Source organism: Aptenodytes patagonicus, chromosome W, assembly GCF_965638725.1.
Source record: "Aptenodytes patagonicus chromosome W, bAptPat1.pri.cur, whole genome shotgun sequence".
Classification (NCBI taxonomy): domain Eukaryota; kingdom Metazoa; phylum Chordata; class Aves; order Sphenisciformes; family Spheniscidae; genus Aptenodytes; species Aptenodytes patagonicus.
This window is the reverse complement of record NC_134981.1, coordinates 45,243,498-45,262,669: the sequence shown is the minus strand read 5'-3', so window position 1 is coordinate 45,262,669 and position 19,172 is coordinate 45,243,498. Positions and strand designations below refer to the sequence as shown.

The window sequence follows — 19,172 nt, the reverse complement described above, 5'->3', positions numbered from 1 at the left end:
TCTATAAACCTCCTTCCTCTCTTGCACATCTTCTGTGAGCTACTTATTCATGACAACTAACACTCCCTCCCTCTTGCCCCCCAATTCAGAGACAAGATTATCTAAAAGGGTAACATTTCCTAATGCTCATTGAAGTCATATTTTCCATTCTACAACACAGATTTAGGACAGTGTTATGATCAGAACTAAAGAGAGATAAGGCATTAAAAATAAGTGGTGTTAAAGCAATATGCCAACATAAGGAAAGACTCATATTTCAGATGAAAAATAGTCACTACAGTCCAAAAAAGAATGGCATTTTTTGAAAGGGTAAGGCTCCTGAGAGTCAATGTAGCAGTCAATCTCCAGACTTCAGTTTCACAATAAGTAATCCTAATTTCTGGACTTAAACTGTCACATGTTGCTGCCAAACACTATTAAATTTACTGCTGTATTCTCCAAAGAGACACCAAGCGGACATAATTATCAGTGCTTCACTGGCAAAGATGACCAAGAGGACTTTCTTAGCGGCCTCATCTTATCATCCTTAAAGGCCATGGTAGGTCACAAATATTTTCAGCTGCTTCAAGGCTGCAATGCCATGATTATGTCAATTCTTGGCCTTATATTTTCATTGTAAAAAAAACTAGTCTGAAAAGCAAGATGGAAAACAACATGGAAATGCCCACAAGGAGACATTTACCTGGAGGAACTGGATGGCTAACACTGCATATGCAATATTCAACAAGGAAGGCATCAGTTGAGGAAAAAATGCAAAATTTAGGGTTCAGCACCAATTCACTTCACCCTTGGAGTCCTATATTTCAACAGTGATTAAAAAGCTTTTCTTAGCTACAGCAGCAATGACTGATACAGAGATCATCAGTCTACCTTCACTTTCTTCTTGACAGAAGTCATGGATTGCCTACACTTTTATTTAGCTCTCTGGACATTCATTTTTGGAAGGCTCTTTGGAATGCAATTAAGTTAAATGTGAGTGTCCCATCTGGTCTTCATGAAGGATAGAAGGACCAACAGCTGATAAACAATCCATTCAAAGTAATTCACACATAACAAAAGTCAGAAAAGTGCCAACAACAATTCTCTTTACAGCACCTCAATGCCAGATTAAATAATAGCTAGAAACATCTAGAGAAAGTACAATGCCAGCAAATCTCTGAAAGAGAGCTGTAAGAGGGTAATCACCAAGCGAGTCTAAAAGAATCGTACTTTCTTCCACTGTTGGGAAGTCACCTCAGTATTGTTCCTAATGCAACTGTCAAAATTTCTGTTCTCTTCTCAAAAGTTCTAAAGTTCAGATCATGAGAATTAACATCAACAACAATGCTTTTTCTTTATAATCAAACCAAGGGACCAAATCAATGATCAAAACCTTAGCATAGAAGCATTAAAAAATGGTGTATTGGGCATAATTGTTAGGGTTTGGGTAGCAGGGGACTGCAGGAGTGCTCTGTGTGGGAAGAAGCCATGAACTGCCCTGTGCCAATCACAGCTAGTTCCAGCCAGCTCTGAAACGGATGTGAACAACCTACCTTGTGCCAAAACTTCAACCAGTCAGAGGAGCACATGGCACCTCTGCTCAAACATATTTAAGAAAGAGCAGCAGCCACTAGAGGCAGGAGATGGCATGTGAGGATGCACTAAAGGAGACACAAAAGGAAAGATGTAGATGTAAGGAGACACAAAAAGGAGACGTGAGAGGAGACACAGGAGGACACACATAAGGGGACACGTGAGGAGAAACATGAAGAGAGGCATTTGGAGAAATGAAACAGAAGAGACACATGGAAGGGGACATTGTTGAGGACATGGCTGGAGATGCACTCTTGGAAGGAGGTGCTCCATGCCAAAGGAGGTACCTCTGAGAGGATTGCAGCCCATGGATAAGTCACACCAGAACAGGGACACCCCAAAAGGGACTGTGGCCTGTAGAATACTCACTCTGGAGCAAAGGAAATGAGTAAGTAAGAAGAAATGAGCAGCAAAACCAAATCAGTATGCACTGACCCCAACTTCCTGTGCTGCCTGTTGCCTCACTGAAGGGATTGGGAGGGACTGAGTGTAATGAGCGGCAAAAAAAAGGGAAGTTACCCAACCAATCCCCCCAAACCCCCAAAATACATCCCTCCACTGGGGATATAAGAGTCCTGCTTTTATATTCTGCACATATTAACACACACAAGCTATGCTACACTGTATAACACTTAGTCATTGATTGAGTGGTACAAGATAAGTAGATGACACAAATGAAAACATATGCCATCTTGTATATCTACCAAGTCCAATGGAGCTGATAAAGAAAGTACCCAAAGATATATAGATACTAAACAGTCTCCAGAGATGGAAGAAAGTAGAAAAGCTAGTACTCTACTGTATAACAGAGAATTATTCTTTTCCACTGATATCAATAGATGGGTAAGAAATACTGACACTGATAAATAACATTACAGTAAAGAAAAAAAAAAAACACCACACCATGAAGAAAAAGTGGCTGCAGTGACCACGAAATGGTGGAGTTCAAGATCCTTAGGGCACCGAGGAGGGCGCACAGCAAGCTCACTACCCTGGACTTCAGGAGAGCAGACTTTGGCCTCTTCAGGGATCTGCTTGGTAGAGTGCCATGGGACAAAGCCCTGGAGGGAAGAGGGGCCCAAGAAAGCTGGGTAATAGTCAAGGATCACCTCCTCCAAGCTCAGGAGCGATGCATCCCAACAAAGAGGAAGTCGGGCAAAAACGCCAGGAGGCCTGCGTGGATGAACAAGGAGCTCCTGGACAAACTCAAACACAAAAAGGAAGCCTACAGAGGGTGGAAGCAAGGACAGGTAGCCTGCGAGGAATACAGAGAAATTGTCCGAGCAGCCAGGGATCAGGTTAGGAAAGATAAAGCCCTGAGAGAATTAAACCTGGCCAGGGACGTCAAGGGCAACAAGGAAAGATTCTATAGGTACGTCGGGGATAAAAGGAAGATGAGGGAAAAGGTGGGCCCTCTCCGGAACGAAACGGGAGACCCGGTTACCCGGGACACAGAGAAGGCAGAAGTACTCAATGACTTTTTTGCCTTGGTCTTCACCGGCAAGTGCTCGAGCCTCACCGCCCAAGCTGCAGAAGGCAAAGGCGGGGCCTGGGAGAATGAAGAGCCGCCCACTGTGGGAGAACATTAGGTTCGAGACCATCTAAGGCACCTGAAGGTGCACAAGTCCATGGGACCCGATGAGATCCTCCCGCGGGTCCTGAAGGAACTGGCGGATGAAGTTGCTAAGCCACTATCCATCGTATTTGAGAAGTCGTGGCAGTCCGGTGAAGCTCCCACTGACTGTAAAAGGGGAAACATAACCCCCATTTTTAAGAAGGGGGAAAAAAGGAAGACCCGGGGAGCTACAGGCCAGTCAGTCTCATCTCTGTGCCTGGGAAGATCATGGAACAGATCCTCCTGGAAGCTATGCTAAGGCACATGGAGGACAGGGAGGGGATTCGAGACAGCCAGCATGGCTTCACCAAGGGCAAGTCCTGCCTGACTAACCTAGTGGCCTTCTATGATGGAGTGACTACATCAGTGGACACGGGAAGGGCTACAGATGTTGTCTATCTGGACCTCTGTAAGGCCTTTGACACGGTCCCCCACAACATCCTTCTCTCTAAACTGGAGAGGTATGGATTTGATGGGTGGACTGTCTGGTGGGTGAGGAATTGGTTAGATGATGGCATCCAGAGGGTAGTGGTCAACGGCTCAATGTCCAGATGGAGGCTGGTGACGAGTGGCGTCCCGCAGGGGTCTGTATTGGGACCGGTACTGTTTAATATCTTCATCAATGACATAGACAGTGGGATCGAGTGCACCCTCAGCAAGTTTGCAGGCGACACCAAGCTGAGTGGTGCAGTCGACACACCAGAGGGACGGGATGCCATCCAGAGGGACCTGGACAAGCTGGAGAAGTGGGCCCGTGTGAACCTCATGAGGTTTAACAAGGCCAAGTGCAAGGTCCTGCCCCTGGGTTGGGGCAACCCCCGGTATCAACACAGGCTGGGGGATGAAGGGATTGAGAGCAGCCCTGCCGAGAAGGACTTGGGGGTACTGGTGGATGAGAAGCTGGACATGAGCCAGCAATGTGCGCTCGCAGCCCAGAAGGCCAACCGTATCCTGGGCTGCATCAAAAGAAGCGCGGCCAGCAGGTCGAGGGAGGGAATTCTGCCCCTCTACTCTGCTCTGGGGAGACCCCACCTGGAGTACTGCGTCCAGCTCTGTAGCCCTCAGCATAAGAAAGACACGGACCTGTTGGAGCGGGTCCAGAGGAGGGCCACGAAAATGATCAGGGGGATGGAACCCCTCTCCTCTGAAGAAAGGCTGAGAGAGTTGGGGTTGTTCAGCCTAGAGAAGAGAAGGCTTTGGGGAGACCTTATTGCAGCCTATCAGTACTTAAAGGGGGCTTATAAAAAAGATGGTGGCAAACTCTTTAGCAGGGCCTGTTGCGACAGGACAAGGGGGAATGGCTCTAAACTAAAGGGGGTTAGATTTAGACTAGATATAAAGAAGAAATTTTTTACGCTGAGGGTGGTGAAACACTGGCACAGGTTGCCCAGAGAGGTGGTGGATGCCCCATCCCTGGAAACATTCCAGGTCAGGTTGGACGGGGCTCTGAGCAACCTGATCTAGTTGAAGATGTCCCTGCCCACGGCAGGGGGGTTGGACTAGATGACCTTTAGAGGTCCCTTCCAACCCAAACTATTCTATGATTCTGTAACTTATCCAGGTAATAATCTATGGCACTTCTGCTAGAAACATCACAAGCTGCATATTTTTAGCCAGACAGCCCACTCATATCCAATCCATAAGCAGTTTGCTTTGTCTCCAATCTTTACTCTTTACTTTTGAAGTATTGCATTCCTTAGAAGAATCAACAGTTTTGATGGTATACAGTCATATTCATTTTACTGCATTTCTTCCCTGTTTTAATCAGAAGGAATGGTAGCCTTCACATTTGAAGATTCAAGTGAAGTCTACATCATTAGGAATAAAAAAATATTTCAGCTCCAAAATGAAGGCTGATATTTTCAGATAAAATAAACTTAGCACTGGAGAATCCAATTCATTAGTACTTTAACCTGAATTTCAAAGATGATGGTTTAAGATAAAAAGAAAAAAGTTCCCTTCAGGATTTTTATTTAGTGACACCTGTATCTGTAGGTAAAAATGCTCTTGCTTGCTTGCATCATGTTTATACCATATTTTATCATGTTCTACATTGGTGAAAAGCTTCTGAAGGTGTCAATAACTCCCTCTAAGTACTCTTTTCCACAGTCTCTTTCAGTAGCTTTATTACAGAGAAGTTCTGCTACATGGTTTCATACAGATGGTCCTCATACACTTGGGATAACATCTTATCCTAGAAAAAAAAAAATAGCAACACCAACATACTTTCAAGATCAAAGGAGCTCCTGATCCTTCCTAGCCAGTTAACACAAGGGATGGCTGTTCTATCATCTGATGAGCAAGTGATTTTCTTCCACTTCTTTCATTGCCAACAAATCTTATGGTTCTTTCTCTGAACTAAGAATCCCTCTGAAACTGGCCCTCACCATAAACTAGTTTTGTCTTTGTTTCTACAGTAACCTGCCTTGATAAGCACCTAGTAGACCCTTTCCATGATGGTGGAAGTAAAGAAATGGAAAGAATAAGAAGTTTAGACTTCTCAACTGACAATTTTCTTGTAATACTAGCCATGTTCTACAGAAATACGCCCAGATCACTGGATCAGTGCAAGAAATTAACAAGCCCAACATCCACAGACTTCTATCCAATGCTTTGCCTGATTCATGTTCATTAATAACAAAACTCATCCCTTTTTTGGAATTCTCACTGGAGAGATTAATCTGCTTTTCTGACTTTTATAAAAATGGATTTTTTATTGTAGTAGGCTGACCCCAGTCAGCCAAGCACCCACACAGCCACTTGCTCACCCCCCCCTCTCCCAGCAGGACTCTCTTTACAGGAGAATAAAGGAAGAACAAAAATGAGAAAACTCGTGGGTCAAGATAATGACAGTTTAATAGGAGAAGGAAAGAGGGGATAAGAAATAAAAAAGAAAAGAAATAACAATGCAAAAGGAGTCACCTGCCACCTCCTGACACCCTGCCCCTTGACCAATATTGGCAGCATAGACAAACTGCTGACCCTCTGCCCCCTGACACCCTGCCCCTTGACCAACATCGTCAGTGTAGGCAGGATGCTGCCCACATTCCATGTAAGGTATGATTCTCTCAAATCACACTGCCATTGGTGGAGCCAAGGGGTGGCGTGACTCTTACCCACATTCAAAAGGCATTTGCATGATTGGCTGTTTCTGCCAAATGACCCGGACAGCAAGTGTCCCTGGCAGTCTGCTGGAGCCATAGCACCACTTATGATCCTGTGTTTGCTATTGGTGATTGGGTGAGTCACCATATGGGCACGTTGTTGCTCCTCTTTCTTACTGCCTCAATAAAACTTTGTTTTATAATGTGTTGTCAGACTCTGTTCGGACCACACCTCCCACAAACAGACTGATGCCCAGCCAGTCTCTGAGCAACAGCTACTTTGGAAAGACCAAATCCCCATTTTTTATTGCTAAGCATAACGTTATATGGCATGGAATATCTCTTTGGTCAATTCAGACCAGCTGTCCCAGCTGTGTCCCCTCCCCACCTCTTGCCCACCCCCAGCCTACTCACTGGGCTGGGGCAGAGTGGGAAAAAGGGAAAGCCTTGATGCTGTGCAAACACTGTTCAGCAATATCCAAAACATTGGTGTGTTATCAATACTGTTTTAGTCACAAATGCAAAGCACAGTACCATATGAGCTGCTATGAAGAAAGTTAACTCCATCCCAGCCAGACCCAGTACAATTATGATGAAATTCCTGATGCACTGAAAAGTCATCAAAAATCTCTTCCCCTCCCCAATGCAATTAATATTATCAGCCTCAATGAACACACATTGGTGGAGGACCTTAAATTGGAGGCAGCTGTACTGAGTGACAACCCGCCCCTCCCCCAAAACTTCAGGAAACATCATTTACAGAAGTAGCAGTTTGCCTTTCTCAATGGAATAAGAGAAACAATTTTTAAGTTGATTTTGACTCCAGTTTCCATTCTAAATTTGTCTTTAAGATGCCCTTGCTGAAGGGTTGGAAGAGTGAGGTGAAAAAACTCTCAGTTCTTCATTGAAAATGACACCTGTAAGTCATAGACTTATGATCCAGGCTCCATTCCCTTATTTATAGTAATCTATTGCTTTTAGGCCTAATTTATTCTTCACTATTAAACTTTAATGCATGACTTCTGAATAACTTCTAGCACCCACCTGCCTTGCTGTTATGCATTTCTACTTATGTGTCACCTTTCTTCTACTTAGTGCTCCTTCTTGGGACAGGGAGGGAACCAGTGCTGCTGATACATAAGAAAAGACTGACTCCTCTGTTCTATTCTAACTCCTTTTATTTGTCTGAACACTCCCACCTTACTTAAATAAGTATCCTTTCTGTAGTACCTGTTTGAATTGAAGAAGCAAAATGGAGAACTTGACTAGTTTCAAATTTGTTTTTCAAATTGTTAACAGCAATGAATGCTTTCTCTTTGTATTCTCTACAATGGCTTTGTCTATTGGCTCCCTATCAGTTTTTTAAACAAACTATTTAGACCAAACATACTGACCACATCTATGTGCTCACCTTTCACATTCAGATACACAGCTGTCTATTGTGTTTGCTACCCTTGATAGCTACATCAAGGATCCACTGAAAGTATCCACTACTACTACAAAAAGAGAAGCAATCATATTTTTCCTTAGAAATCATGCATACCTTATCATTGTTTTAGAATTCTAAGATCAACTCGTTGCTGCAATTCCTTTGCTCCAAATCTTTTCTCAATAGAAATACAGTCCAGGTTATTGTTAAATCCATGTATGAGAATCAATATCTTCATTACACAAGCATGCAAAGTGGTAAATCTGAATTAGAGTTGACATGAGTTAAGATAGCCAAAGAGTAATTTTGTTAGGCTCAAATTATTGCATGAGACAGCAGAAGACTTGCAATTGCTTAGCTGATCTTTACTTAAACTTCTCTGGATACACTGACAAAGTCCAGCTAACATTCAGCATCAATGTGACAATTGCTAAGGGAAGAAAAAAAAAAATCAAGTGCTGCTACAGAAACACAATATTCACATGGTACATACTTTTCTTTTTAAGAAATCACTTGAAATCACAGTTGAAAACAGTATCTCAGAGTAGATTTCCTTGCTTACTTGGGGGGGGGGGGGGCACAGCATCCCAAGTCACCAGTAATAGGTTAAAAGTTAAAAACACTATCAGTAAGATTGAGGTCTGTTATTCAAGCTTTATTTTGGTATACAATCAAGGCATAGTATTTTTTTTTAGATCCCAATTCTGACCAGTCCTTGAACTAGTCAGTTTAAAAAAGCTAACAGAAGACACTTATCAATTGCTGACGTCATCAAGTAAATAGGAATTGCACTCTATGAGGAAAACTGCACAAATTGATGACTGATGAACATCCAAACTCAATATGCCACAATCATGTTTTTCTCTACCAAGTGCTCCAACAAAGAATTTACAGACAATTTTGATAAAAATCTTGACTTCTTACAGAATTTACTAAGCTTGCTTACCATCTATGTGATAAACTTCTCTTCTACTTTAGCAGGTAAGAGAGGAAGAATTTTACAATCTTGAAGAAAGAAACAGCATCCAATTTCTTATTAGACTTGTAACACTGATAGTCACATTTCAGAAAACTTAAGAATATGCTATTTTAAATGTTGGATTATAACTACCATTTCTATCTTTTGTCTTCTTTTATGTCAACACAAAATACTTAAAGATTTTTCACTTATTCTAAAGCAGCCAGGACTGCTGACATTATTTGCAATTGCAAAGATTCCCTTAAAGCAAAGTATACAGAGAACAGCATTTATTATTTTTATAAATAATTGATGCTTCACTTTCTTCACAGGAGAAGTTATGTGAGAAATCTCCAGATGACTGTATTTGTTCTTTCAGCAAAATAACTGTTTCTTCAGAACTTCCATTAAAAAATCTATGTTTTTTCCACTACTAAGCTATTGGACTTATTTGGGTTTCCCACAACAGATATGTTTCTCTCTTACCTGAAACAACTTCTAATGAAAAGTTAAAAAAAACTCTCTCTGAAAACAGGTAGTTCCAGATATATATTAACTGCTTATTAACTACTATATTAACTAAAATATATTAACTACTATGCTTATCTATAGTCTCCCAGAAGCCAAAACACTGTACACGGTGTCAAGATTAAGCATTTCAAAACATTTCATTCTCAAATTCACATAGTATACAGAAACATCCTAGACTATATACTGGCATGCTTAACTAATGTATACACTATTTTAATCCTAATTAACTTCAAAGTTTTTAATCAAAATTTATTATTATCCAGCATAATAGTGATTTTCCCTTTCCTTTAATCTAAGAATGTAATGTCCTTGCATACCACTAAAATTACATTACAAAGCCATTCAGCTTATAGAATCATAGAATAGTTAAGGTTGGAAGAGGCCCCTCAAAATCATGCTCAAAGCAGAGGCAGCTACAGCAAGGGAAGCTCTCTAGGCAACCAGTTCCAATGTTCAAATCACGCTCACAGTAAAAAAGTATTTTCTAATCTTTAAATGGAATTTCCTATATTCCAATTTCTGCATTTCAATTTGTGCCCATTGCCGCCTCTCCTGTCAGTGGGCATCATTGAGAAGAGTCTGGCTCCCTCTTCTTCACTCCTTCTTGTCTGTGTCTGGAAATGGTTTCCAGGATTAGCTGTTCCAGCACCTTCCCAGGGATCGAGGTGAGGCTGATTGGCCTGTAGTTCCCTGGGTCTCCCTTCTTGAAAGCAGGGGTGACATTTGCTTCCTCCAGTCCTCAGGAACCTCTCCCAATCACCACAACCTTTCAAAGACCAATCGAGAGTGGCCTCGCAATGACATTGGCCAGCTCCATTAGCACTCATGGGTGCATCCCATCAGGTCCCATGGACTTGTGTGCGTTCAACTTGTTTAAATGTTCTCTAACCTAATCCTCCTCCACCGAGGACAAGTCGTCTTTGCTCCAGACTTTCCCTCTGGTTTCAGTAGCCGTGATTCCTGAAGGCTGGTCTTGCCAGGAAAGACTGAGGTGAAGGTGGCACTGAGTACCTCAGCCTTTTCCATGCCATTTGTCATCAAGTCCCCTGCCCCATTCAGCAGTGGGCCCATGTTTTCCCTAGACTCCCTTTTGGTGTTCATGTACTTGTAGAATCTTTTCTTGTTACCCTTCACGTCCCTTGCCAGATTCAACTCCAGGTGGGCTTTAGCTTTCCTAACCCCGTCCCTGAACACTCAAACAGTGACTCTGTATTCCTCCTGGGTCTCCTTTCCCTGCTACCCCTTCTTATGCTTGAGTTTAGTGAGGAGCTCCTTGTTCATCCATGCAGGCCTCCTGCCACCTTTCCTTGATTTCCTGCTCATTGGGATGGACCATTCTTGAGCTTGGAGGAGGTGATTCTTGAAAAAAAATCAACGAGCTCTCCTAGACCCCTCTTCTCTCCAGGGTCTTATTCCATGGGATTCTTCCAAGCAGATCCCTGAAGAGGTCAAAATCTGCTCTCCTGAAGTCCAGGGCTGTGATCCTGCTTTTTGCCTCGCTCCCTTCTCACAGAAGTTTTTTTGTTTGATCCAGATTCCCCATGCTGCCCTGCTAATACAACTAAGACATGACCTGGAAAGACTAACTCCAGTTTTAGAGTTATTTTTGATGCCTGTTCAGTATTTGCACTCCCCTCTAGCACTCATAAAAATGATAGCAAAAGTGTGAGCAGTAACACAGACAATTTTAACAGCTTCATCTTTTCTATCTACTGCAATTCTAACATGTGATACAGTGTACTATAACTTCAAACACTGCCCCAAGCTAATAACTTACCTTGCACTGGCTTCAAATGTTTAAGATGAAATTTAAGTTTTGTGAACGTATAAGCTCAGTTTTAACCCAATTTACTTTTCAATAAGATTAGCACTAGATAAACACCTTGTCCAAGTACTATTTTTTTAGGCTTATATTAACTGCTATTAAGATAACTATCTGAAAGTTAGAGAAAAAAGTAGTAACCATATTCCAGATTAAAAGCACTGGCTAAACATAGTTTAGTTGAGTACTTACTGAATACTGGCCAAATTTGAAATAAGAAAATATACTCAAATTCAGACAAATGTACAAGTGATAAACTTGTGCACCAAAAATCACAAAACAAATTTGTTCTTACATCTTTTGGAGCACCTGAGCCATCACAACCCCATTCGTTAAGTCTTCCACAGTCTGGCATGGTGTTTCAGTGTTAAACGTCTGGATCTGAAGAGGAAGGGGAAAAAAAGAAGTTATTTTCTTCTTTTACTTTTGAAAACCTTTTGGTGCTTATTTTATTTGCTGTTGTTACTCAGAATAAAAAAGTACACATTTATTGTATGAGTAAAGAGGAAGAAAGTTTTAGATTGAATGGCAATCAGTAAAACAAACTGGAGACATTGCTTAATAGCTTTATTTTTGCAACCAAAAACATTGCAAACTCAACTACACTCAACTATAGCATATTTCCAACAAAGGGACTTCTGAAAGCATTTTTTAACACACTGAAAAAAGTTGGAAGTCAATGAGACTTGTGTTCTCCCATTTAAGCATTCTGGAAATCCCACTTTCTCAACGTAATGTACATAAGAGAACTGGTTAAAAACAACACAAAAGAATAAAAAAAACAAAACAAAACAACACAACACTGATCACTCAGAGCCCCTACGTGTTCCAGAGAGATGTACTCCAAACCTAACTCCTCTATAACATGAGCACAATTCTTTGAGTATTAGCAGGTCTTTACACTGCTAGTTTTCCAAATATTTTGAAGCACTTGGTTATTACAGTAACAGACATTAAGGGCTGTATACAGAAGAGTTTCTGGTCTGTAGATGGAGGTTAAGATACAAGATGCGAGCACTGCTAATTCAGAAGCATGGAAAGGGAACGTCAAGGATCATATATATATGATGACCTGGGGCCTGATGGGATGCACCCACGAGTGCTGAGGGAGCTGGCAGATATCATTGCAAGGCCACTCTCAAAAATCTTTTGCTTGATCATGGTGACTGGGAGAGGTGCCTGAGGACTGGAGGAAAGCAAATGTCCCTCCTATGTTCAAGAAGGGCAAGAAGGAGGACCCAGGGAACTATGGGCTGGTCAGCCTCACCTCCATCCCTGTGAAGGTGATGGAGCAGCTAATCCTGGAAACCATTTCCAGGCAGATTAAAGACATAAAAAACATCAAGAGTAGTCAGCATGGCTTCAGGGTATTTATATAACAAAAAAACAATAGAGCAATTGTAATGATAAAATGAAAATACAGTATACAATAGGTAATTTTTGAATAGCCTGAGCCTAAATCAACACTTCTTTCTGAGCTTTCATCTACTTAATCATACTTTGAAATAATTTGTCCAAATTCCTTTTCTTATTCTCTTTAAAAAAAGATCATTGGCAATATTGTCAATTGCAAATATACTACAACTTTATGCACATTCACGTTTTTTAGGACACATACATACACACCTCACCAAGCAGTGATGAATTTCAGAAACACCACAGAAAAAACCTGTATTTTAAAACCAGAAACATATCATAGAACAAAATATTGAGAACAGAGTTTACAAGAGGTGAACTACTAGTTTACCCTTCGGAGCATCAAATTCTAAAAACCTATATCTCTACTTGCCCAGTGTCAAAATAATATAATATATGTCAAATAATATAATCGTATAAACACATTCTCAGAAAAAACCCACAACCAGTGTTAGTCTTCTACAAGGCTCTTGAGGAAATCTAGGTAACAACATAACCCAAAGAATAATACCACTGTGGGGCAGTCTGTAAGGCTTCTTCCTGGCAACAAGGCCTGGATAACAACCACTGATAAGATAGGGATGTGAGTGTAACAGTGGGTGTGAATTGGGACACCCACAACTGTCTGAGAGGGCATTTGCCCCAACCCCAAACTGATAACAATGAAGAGGATGATGACCATCAGCTGGATTAAACAGTAACCAGGGAATTACAAGAGACTTGGCAGGAAGCGCGGGGGGGGGGTCAGCTTAAAAAAGAAGTAGAAAAAAAGCAGTAAAATTTTGCAAATGTGGAAAAGGAAATGGCAACAGAGAAACAGTGAAACTGGGTTTGATGCTGCCAGAAGTGGCCCTGCTGGCATCGCAACCTCCACCTAGGCCTAGCAAAGCAGCCTCCTCCTTCATGAGTAGCCTGCATCCAGCTACTGGGCTAGCAGTACAGGGTGCACCAAGTAGGGGTCCACCCCTCGGGGTGTGAAGGTGACCTCTTGGGGGGCTTTCTCACTGGCATGTGCGTTAGCAGATTGTAGGGAGCAGCATGGGCACACCTAAAGCTGCAGCACCCGCATGTTCCACATGAGGGGTGTGCAAGTAGGGTAACCCACACTACCAGAAGGGGAGGTGTGCTTGTTACCCTACACTGCCTTGGGGGGGTGTGTGTGTGTTAACTCTGTGTGTGCGTGTGAGATTATGTGCTGGTTTTGGCTGGGATAGAGTTAATTTTCTTCATAGTAGCTAGTATGGGGCTATGTTTTGGATTTATGCTGAAAACAGTGTTGATAATATAGAGATGCTTAGGAGTAGCAACAGAAGCATATTTAGAAACATGTAGGTGTTTATTAACATTTTGTAGGTGTTTAGTATTGTGGTTTATCTGTTGTATTATCGATATGGATTCTGAATGCATAGTTCAATTATTGCTGTTTAATCATGTATTGTTAATAAATCAATAAAACACTGATCCTCATTTGATTTAAATCATGTGAGTTGAAAAGTTTTTCCCTGCAACAATCCACAGTTTAATCTATCAAAAATAATGCAACTATTCTCTAAAACAGACATTGGTTTATGTGGCAGAATAGCATTCAAACCCATTAAGAAAACCATTGTTATCACAGATGAAGACTGCCAGATTACTGGAAAACTGAACAGCATCAGAAAAGCATGCTACATTTAACCCCTATTTAAACAATGTTTGACATGCAAAGGTGTATAGTTTTTATTTGACAGCATAAGGCAAAACAAAGTCCTTTAACTTCTTGGATAGGGTTTGGAGAAGAAAGCTTAGAAGACTAGTAGTTCAGATTTAAACACATTTCAAACATTATGTTAAAAAGCATAGCTGAACACAGATAACAGTTGTGCCTCTGCAGAATAAAGAAGTCATTTGAAGCCCAGAACTCCACCTTCTTGCAGGTATAGCTTAGATGAAAAGCACCATCTTTATTGACAGATGGAATAAAGAACTCTTCTCCCAAAGGTATTGTGGTGGGTTAGCTTTGGCTAAGGGCCAAATGCCCACCCAGCCACTCACTCACTCCCCTCCCTCAGCAGGACAGGGGGAGAAACTCAGATGAGAAAAGAAAGCTCGTGGGTTGAGATAAAGACAGGGAGATTGCTTACCAATTATGGTCACAGGCAAAACAGACTCAAATTGGGGAAAATTAATTTAATTTAATTTAATTTATTGCCAATTAAAATAGATTCAGGTCATGAGAAACAAAGACAAACATTAAAACAACACCTTTCCTCCCCCCTTTCTCATGCCCAGCTTTACTTCTTCACTCCAGACTCCTCCTCCCCCACAAGCAGCACAGTACATAACAGTTTCTCTCTGCCGCTCCTTCCCTCTCACACTTTTCCCCATAATAAAGCTAAGAATACTTTCTTGCCTGTGGCAAACAATCTCCCTCAAAGCTTTATCTTATGTAACCCTAGAACAGAGGAAAGGCTATGCCCCATTAAATGCTCTGCAACTCTGAAATATGCAAAATACAGACTTTAATTTCCCAGATCTTCTAATACACCAGAAACATAAACAGTGTGAATACACACTTGCTGTCCAACTTAGATATCTAAATTCAGTTCCCAGACAGTCTTAGCTCCTAACAGTCAATGAGATCTCCACAAAGAATATACAGTACTAGTCAGAAGCTTAGTTAGATGGCACAAATAATACCCATGAGCTCCTTGGTGCAGATATGATATCACCCTCAGAAGAAAAAATGAAAGCCTACAACTTTGTGGTTGGTGATCAATGACTAGAACAAAGAGGCTTAGCTAGTCTCCTGCAGTCCTGTCATTCACAAGGAACCAAAACAGGCGCTTAAAGTATAGGCTACACAGGAGACACACGAAGACCAAAAGTACTATAGCATAAAAAGTAAGGAAGTAACTGAAGAGGAAAGGAAAAACATAGCTTAACTAGTGAATTCCAGCAACTTTGACTTACTTCACAAAGGGACTTTACAAAAAAATTCACAAGTACCCTTCTTGAAGGATCAAAGTCTCTGTCAGGAGTTGTTCAGATGGCCTCTAGATCTCATATGAATGCAGGCAGATCCTTTCAGTTTGGAATGGGTACTGCATAGAAGACACAAACACCAGACTGAGGAAGTTTTTCAGCCTAAAGTCAAATATAATAGTAAGGATTGATACCACATAAAGAGCTAGAAATACTTTCAAAATGGAAGTAGCCAAAAGAGAGGCCTTGAACAGTATTTACAAAATGCCCACTTCATAGAGAGTTTTAACACCTCTACCAAGGAACTAAGCATCTAAATTCCTCTACCTGCAGAAAGTATTTTTATTTGGCCTTCAAGACAAGAAGAAAAGGAAAGTAGGTAAGGTACAACTCAGTGGAGGCAACATACAACAGAATAACATACAACAGTTACCATGACAGGGGAGGGACAGTTGCTGACATCTCCATTGCAATCTGCTACAGAAGACCAGCCAGCATTGACCTCTTTGAGGAATCCTGCTGGTTAAATAGCAAGCGCTGAGCAACCTTCCCCAGTATTAGACCTTAGCTCTATGTTTGATAAAAATACTAAAAAACAACACACGCTAAAAACAACACACTGAAAAGCCTGCAGTCATTCTTATTTCAGATATGGGCAAATTACAGTGCAACTGCCACATGCATGTATGAAAACTCTCCAAGGTCTTCAGACATGGCTAGAAGATATAATTCAGTTCAAAACACTCCTGATGCAACACCCACAGCAAAGAACCTCAGTGTCTGTACGTTGATCAGTCATAAGTTTTAAACAGAAAAGATGCTGTGTACTTCTATTAGATATGCTGAAAGAATTTTAAAAACACAGCAGGTTTACTCCACAGCCACACTGTTCTAGACTGCTTTGGTTGCAATGCTGTTTTGGTACCTATACTGCATTGCCTAGAGTAGTCTGAGAAGAGGCTTTTGGGAAATTTTGTTAGGTAGGATACTAATTCTGCAATGACACTGGGCTGCAAACACTGCTAAGGCTTAGAACAATCAATTCTGATATGTTAGTAGCTGGGCTCCAGTCCCTTGCTCAGTTTCACTCCAGTTGCTGCTACCCTGGCTGCCTCAAGAACCATCATGGCAATCTGCTGAATCAGCAGGAAACAAAAGCTCTCTCAGGTGTTTAAAACCCGGAAAAAAAATGATTCAGGAACATATACAACAATGCTCTAAATCCAAGAGATAAATGAAATCAAGAAATGCCATAATAGAATTACAGAATGGTTGAGGTTGGAAGGGACCTCTGGAGGTCATCTTGTCCAACTCCCCTGCTCAAGCAGGGTGACCTAGGGCCAGCTACCCAGGACCATGTCCAGATGGCTTTTGAATATCTCCAAGGAGGGAGACTCCACAACCTCTCTGGGCAACCCCTTCCAGTGCTCGGTCATCCCCACAGTAAAAAAGTGTTTCCTGACGTTCAGATGGAACCTCCTGTTTTTCTGTTTGTACCCACTGCCTCTTGTCTTGTCACTGGGCACCACTGAAAAAGAGCCTGGCTCTGTCCTTTTTGCATCCTCCCTTCAGGTATTTATATACATCAATAAGTTCCCCCCTGAGCCTTCTCTTCTCTAGGCTAAACAGTCCCAGCTCGCTCAGCCTTTCCTCATACGAAAGATGCTCCAGTCCCTTCATCATCTTTGTGGCCCTTTGTCGGACTCTCTCCAGTATGTCCATGTCTCTCTTGCACTGGGGAGCCCAGAAATGGACACAGGACACCAGCTGTGGCCTCACCAGTGCTGAGCAGAGGTGAAAGGATCACCTCCCTCCACCTGCTGGCAAAGCTCCTACTGCAGTCCAGGATACCTTTTGCCCTCTTTGCGGCTGTCGTGGTTTAACCTCAGTCGGCAACTGAGTACCACACAGCCGCTCGCTCACTCCTCCCCCCCCCGCCCCCCGATGGGATAGGGGAGAGAACTGGAAGAGTAGAAGTGAGAAAAACTCGTGGGTTGAGATAAAAACAGTTTAATAATTGAAATAAAATAATAATAGCAATAACAATAATAATGTAATAATGTAATAATAATAATAATAATAATACACAAAGCAAGTGATGCACAGTGCAATTGCTCACCACCCGCCGACTGATGCCCAGCCAGGCCCCGAGCAGCGGCCCCCCCAGCCAGCTTTCCCCAGTTTATGTACTGAGCATGACGTCCCATGGTATGGAATGTCCCTTTGGCCAGTTGGGGTCAGCTGTCCTGGCTGTGCCCCCTCCCAGCTTCTTGTGCACCTCCAGCCTTCTCAGTCGGTAGAGCATGGGAAGCTGAAAAGTCCTTGGCTAGTGTAAACACTACCTAGCAACAACTAAAACATCGGTGTGTTATCAACTTTGTTCTAGTCCTAAATCCAAAACACAGCACTGTACCAGCTACTAGGAAGGAAATTAACTCTATCCCTGCCGAAACCAGGACAGCGGCAAGGGCACATTGCTGGCTCATGTTCAACTTAGTATCCACCAAGACCCCCAGGGCCTTTTCTGCCAAGCTGCTTTCCAGCTGGGTGGCCCCCAGCATGTGCTGGTGCCTGGGGTTGTTCCTCCCCTGGTGCAGGACTTTGCCCTTCCCCTTATTGAACTGTATGAGGTTCCCGTCAGCCCATTTCTCCAGCCTGTCCAGGTCCCTCTGGATGACAGCATGACCCTCTGGTGTATCAGCCACTCCTCCCAGTTTTGTGTCACCTGCAAACTTGCTGAGGGTACACTCTGCCCCATCAGCCAGATCATTAATGAAGATGTTAATAGAATCACAGAATGGTTGAGACTATAACAGAACCCAAATAATAAAAATAAAATAACCCAAAACAGTGAGGGGAGTATTAAAAAACAAAACCAAAACATTTATAGTTAAAGTGACTTGCTCTGGTTTAAAGATATCAAATACAGTAATCTCAGGCATGCAATATATAAGACTTGAGGGATATTCTCATTGTCCTGGTTTCGGCTGGGATAGAGTTAATTTCCTTCCTAGTAGCTGGTACAGTGTTTTGGATTTAGGACTAGAACAAAGTTGATAACACACCGATGTTTTAGTTGTTGCTAGGTAATGCTTACACTAGCCAAGGACTTTTCAGCTTCCCATGCTCTACCAACTGAGAAGGCTGGAGGTGCACAAGAAGCTGGGAGGGGGCACAGCCAGGACAGCTGACCCAAACTGGCCAAAGGGACATTCCATACCATGGGACGTCATGCTCAGTACATAAGCTGGGGGAAAGCTGGCCGGGGGGGCCGCTGCTCGGGGACTGGCTGGGCATCGGTCGGCGGGTGGTGAGCAATTGCATTGTGCATCACTTATTTTGTATATTCTTTTATCATTATCATTATCATTATTATTATTTTCCCTTCCTTTTCTGTCCTATTAAACTGTCTTTATCTCAACCCATGAATTTTACTTTTTTTTTTCCCCCGATTCTCTCCCCCATCCCACTGGGGTGTGGGGGGAGTGAGCGAACGGCTGTGTGGGGTTTAGCTGCCTGCGGGGTTAAACCACAACACTCATCCATCAAAAGCACAGGTTGTCAGAGAGGAGCAATTTCAAGTCGCCTACATCAATGCCAGCAACACAGTTTAGGTTGAATAGTTTCTCAGACCTCTTTGCAAAGCCTTATCTCCTCAAAACATTGACAAACCAGTTGAAGTACTTCATTATGGATGTGAATTGCTTTTACAAGCAATCCAGGAGGTTAAACCAGTTCTTAAAAACAAACAATTTTTCCAG

The 19,172-nt window shown here is 42.2% G+C and overlaps 1 protein-coding gene across 2 annotated transcripts in view; it reads right to left on the bottom strand.

Moving 5' to 3' along the window:
• The window catches only part of LOC143171913 (protein Hook homolog 3-like), a 139,228-nt gene that overhangs the window by 116,888 nt on the left and 3,168 nt on the right, over positions 1-19,172 (bottom strand). For both annotated transcript variants that reach the window (XM_076361094.1, XM_076361095.1), the window contains exon 2: positions 11,327-11,412. In XM_076361094.1, coding sequence (XP_076217209.1) covers positions 11,327-11,412 — 86 coding nt within the window. The remainder of the gene's footprint in view (positions 1-11,326; positions 11,413-19,172) is intronic.